This window comes from Lactuca saligna, chromosome 9 (assembly GCF_052625555.1).
Source record: "Lactuca saligna cultivar CGN05327 chromosome 9, ASM5262555v1, whole genome shotgun sequence".
Taxonomy (NCBI): Eukaryota; Viridiplantae; Streptophyta; class Magnoliopsida; order Asterales; family Asteraceae; genus Lactuca; species Lactuca saligna.
The window spans coordinates 17990039-17994903 of record NC_136425.1 but is presented as its reverse complement, the minus strand read 5'-3'; the positions used below and the strand labels follow the sequence as shown (position 1 = coordinate 17994903).

General features: G+C 32.3%; 1 protein-coding gene and 1 long non-coding RNA gene across 2 annotated transcripts; both read right to left on the bottom strand.

Annotated features, from left to right (window-relative positions):
- Window positions 1-1577: 1577 nt before the first annotated feature.
- Window positions 1578-3561, bottom strand: LOC145016175 (uncharacterized). Its single transcript, XR_013666145.1, has 3 exons — window positions 3316-3561; window positions 3134-3199; window positions 1578-3044 (listed from the first exon to the last, which is right to left on the bottom strand). It is a non-coding gene; the product is annotated as an uncharacterized LOC145016175 (long non-coding RNA).
- Window positions 3562-3579: 18 nt separating this feature from the next.
- Window positions 3580-4331, bottom strand: LOC145016174 (SMR domain-containing protein At5g58720-like). The gene is made up of 3 exons (XM_078974570.1): window positions 4153-4331; window positions 4009-4079; window positions 3580-3940 (listed from the first exon to the last, which is right to left on the bottom strand). Exons 1-3 carry the CDS (start codon window positions 4253-4255, stop codon window positions 3800-3802), a joined length of 315 nt encoding a protein of 104 aa, XP_078830696.1. The 5' UTR covers window positions 4256-4331; the 3' UTR covers window positions 3580-3799.
- Window positions 4332-4865: the final 534 nt, after the last annotated feature.

Here is a 4865-nt window from a genome sequence, read left to right as displayed (position 1 = left end):
TTTTTAAATTCTTGCAAACAACAATTTCACAGTCCTTGACTTCGCGTTTTTCTTCACGAATCATCCCTCAATCATCAATCCAATTGCGAATCAAAACTCATATGTTCTTGCTTTATCGATTCATCGACTACACTCATACAAATGCGAACAATACTCAATTTCAAAATCGATTGAAACTTATAGCAAAGCTAAATCCAACTTCGCATTCAAAGCACACAAGTGTTATTGATTGCATTCATGAAATACTAACAAGATAATATATTATAATACAAATATACATATTTTAGGTGGTGAAATCGTAACAGCCTAACAATTTGGTATGCAACTTTATTAAATCAATAAAAAAAGTTATGCAAATTGGAAAAATAAATAAAAATATATCTTTTGTTGTTTTAATTAAGGAAATAAATATTTTATATGAATACTCACCTGGAAAAACGCATATTATAATTGTCTAATTTAATCGTAACAGCCTACCAATGTACTTTCTTCTTCACTGTTTGATTGTTTTTTTCTGTGTGCTGATTATAATTGTCTAATTTAATGTAAATTTTTTTTTTTTTTTTTTTTTTTTTTTTTTTTTTTTTTTTTTTTTTTTTTTTTTAACTTGTAAGGTACAATGGAACATATTACTCCTATAAAGGAAATTGACTCAATCAAGGACAATGCTATAATCTGTAATTTATCATCTTTTAGTTTAATTTTCTAAATATATGTGTGGTTGTCTATGTGTGTGTGTATCTCTTTAAAAATTCTGCAATTTCATCATTTTATGACCCCCATTTGCGAAGTTGAGTATTTATTTCCAAAAATGCGAAACTCCAGGGACAATATTTGAAAATTTCTGTTTTCTTCCCCAATTCGCATTCTACTGTGAAATACTTCGCATCTTCATTCTTACACCCTTCGCATCCCTTCGCATTAATCACCTTCGCATTTTAACCTAATTAATCAAATGCAAACCACAAAATTTTCATTACAGATGCGAACACAGTTTAGTTTTTGATATAAGTTGAAACAAAGTTATTTTCTTGCATTTAGCTAAAGTGAAAGTCTGAATGATATGATTCATATTGAAATGAAAGCGCATTGCTATTAAATTATTATCATCAAATTATTATATAATGTAGAAGTTCAAAATGCAGAAATCACAATTAATAGATAAAACTACAAGTTACGTTATTGCTTTTTTGTAAAGTGGACGAAAACTAAAATTGTATTTTTAATAAGCATTCTCATGCCTTTTTAAGAATACATGAAAAAGATAGACTATTGTTTTTACTCTTCAAAGCTAGCCCTTGTTTCATTTTTAACATCTGTCCACAACAAAAGTGCAGCCACACTATGCATCTTCTCATGTCTAATAGGAAGCTCGGACTCTGCATCATGTATGTTTAGCGACAGACTTAAGCTATCATGGATTGCATTATCGTCAAATACTAACCCTTCTTTGGAGACAGTGACAACATTTGGTTGTGTGAATGTTGTACCCCACGGTGAGCAGTAGCAACTCCTTTGGGTAGTTATTTCGGGCACCAAATTTTTATATCTAACAAATTTGTCTACTGCCTTGACAAATTGTAACCATCTTCAAAAAGAGAACGGGAGATCAAAAGATAGTTTTCCCTCGTACCAGAGCCACTTTTGATGATGTTGTCTAACCTACCTATAAAAAGCATGACATGTGAAACCATGAGTCCAAAAGCGGGATCTAAAAAAATCATAATGATGTATGATTTACTAATTTAAACTGCCCAATAAGAATTATAAACAACAATAAGTCTTGATTCATGTTTGTTCCAACATTAGACATTTAGACTTTGTGGTCACAGGTTTACCAAATGGACTCCCACTCATTCAATCAGGAAGTTGTAACAGAGCAAACAACAATGTTAGTTATATCAGATTACAACTACAAACAACATAAGAAAATGATAATAAGAATAAAGACCAATGTAATGGTCACAAAACATAACTTATATTTGGTTTCAGTGTCCTACTTTTTATTTATTTCTTTGTTTTTTATAAAAACAAATTTAAAGCATTATTTTATTTCTATGGTTAAAACAAAAATGTACCTGAGTCATTTTACCATTACGTCCTACATTCTTATTAACTTTTATTAGTATTAAAATAATTATATTATTATTAACATGTAGGCTCTACTCTACTCCACAACTCACCCGCCCACCTTGCAGCCATTCCCTTTCACCCCCTCCCTCATCTACAATCTATAAGAACATAAACAATTCATCCTAACCAACAACAACAAACATAATCAGCAGTCCATGTAGGATAACAAGTTTAAAAACTCAGAAATTGAAACTTGCGAATATAATGAAAATGACCTTGCAGAAAAGACGAAAAGAAACTTTCTAATATGAAGTGAAAAGGAATGTACAATAGTTGCAGAAGAAAACCTATCTTTATTCATATTAAATTAAAAAGAGATATTAGGGCAGAGGCTGAATTCAATATTATATTTTTATGAACCCTAAACCACTAACAAACCCGAGTTAGATACTCAGGTCCACTTCTTTCACAATCACCCATTGCTTAAGCGAGCAAAGACAGTAAATTTTAAAGCATAGGAAAATAACTGAAGGTTCTATAAATAACAAAAAAAAAAAAAAAAAATTTAGACAAAATACACGACTACAACACTTTCCTCACACAAAAGATTAAGATGAAAACATCTTTTAAACCCTAAAAAAAGACATACCAAAGCATTTACAAAGGGTGATGGTGAGTGGTTGTCAAGTAGTTACTTAGAAACATCAATGAGTATAAAAAAGTTCAGATTTGTTGTGTCAAGCTTGGTGATGGAGAGAAACCTAATAGCAATTTCAATAATGACTATTAAACAGAGAGGATTTGAATTTTGAATTTGATTTATGTGAAAAGAGATATGAAGGCTTGAAAATCAAAAAAATAAACTGAAAAGAAGGAGTGCAGAAGAGAGGGAACGAAGCATTCAGGTGTTACCTTGTCATCAGATTGCTCCTCTACAAAGGGGTTCACTTTGGAGCAAGAGTTTATTGATCCTATAAAAAAAATAATCAATACAAAGTTAAAATGATCACCAACGAAACTCGAACAAAAGGTCTAAAAGAATTATATGAATGTTTCTTACCTTCGAATCGGAATCGAGAGTGAAAATCAGGGCCTGAAATCGGTACTGCTTCTAGAATCGTGGCAACTTATACAAAGCAAAACAAAAATTCAACACAATCCATGGTGAAAATCATTACACTACATAACAAATCTAAACTTTTTAGCAAAATGTCGAAAATAAGAGATATAAATGATGCTTACTTGAAATCGCGGTCTGGATATGAACCAACCAACAGAGGCAATGGAAGTTACCAAGGTTCGACATGCGTGATGATGGCAGGATTGAGTGTCGGTGGTGGTGGAGTGAACGCGGGATCGTAAGGGTGGTGAGAGAAAGAGTTGAAATTCAAGTGAATGATGTCTATCGGTGGCGTTGATGGTGGCAGAGATATAAGGGTAGTGTTTCTTGTCTCGGCTTAAGGTAGAAGCAGGGCGGCAGAGGGGGTTGCGGCCACCTGTGGTGGTAACGGCAACGTCGGGAGGGTGGTAGTAACAGAGGCCTCAAGAGGGTTGTGGTAACGGATAGAAGAGATGTTGCTGGTGTGATGGTAGTTTGGAAGAAGGAGGAGTGAGCATCAATTCAAGAAATGGTCTTTTTTCAGTGACGACGATTGATTTAGGGTTTTGGTGAATTACTATCAATCTAGGAAAAACAGAGAAAAGAAATTCAGTAGCATATTTGTTATCAAAATTCAATCACATCTGTACAGTCGGAAATGTCCAATGCAAAATTGAAATCTCTCGCTTCAGAAGGAAGTGTGATAACAAAGGTGCCTTTATTTAATTCTTTAGGCTCAATTCCATATCGTTTTAGTAAACCAATGACCTACAAAACAAAAGCAAATCTTTTATTCTAAGTATTGAAAAATAAAATTGAATAAAAAATACTTGTACCATTGGTTTCAAAACCGGTTTCGTTTCTCGATCTTCAGCATGTCCCGTTATCACAACAATTTCCTTTCCAGCTGTTGTAAAGAATAAAAAATTAAACAAAAAGACATGAAAAGATATTAAATAAAATAATATTAATGATCATACTACGTAAATTGTTGAACAGCCACAAGTGAAGCTTCAAAAACCACATTGCCTCATATCTAAATTGTCCATGAAGATCAATCGTGATTTTGTTGGTAATTTCCATATTCCTGAATTGAAGGATTCATTAAAGAGGTCATTAAATTAGAAACATAGATTTAAAAAATAAAAAATAAAAATAAAAATAAAAAACCAGAAACATAATTTATAAAAACCTGTATAGTAGTAGCTTGGAGTAATTTTTCTCATCTTCGACCTCGATCTCCTTTCTTAAGTTCTCTGCTTCATCCATCTTTTGATTTCCAAGAAATAAACTTCCTTCGTTGTAATATTTAGAGGCCTGCATTAAGAGAAGATAGAAAAAAGGTGTACATAAAAAGGAGACAGAAAAAACTGAATATCGCTAAGATCAAAATTATTACCTCTTCGACCAAAGAATTGGCACGACGTTCAATTTGTTCTAAATCTTGAATAAGATCTCTCATTTCTAAATTTCTTCTGATATCTACAATAAAAATAATAGTTTTATTGATTCTTTCTATTAGGGATGAGAATTTGACCCGAAATCCTAAACCGAACCGAATTAGGCCCGAATAAGCAATTCGATTTGGTTTGTGGGTATCTATATTATGTTTATTCGGTCCACGTTATCCAAATAACACCTTATTTGGTTCTAAATACCCCAACCCAAATAAGAGCTTATTGGATTTTACATC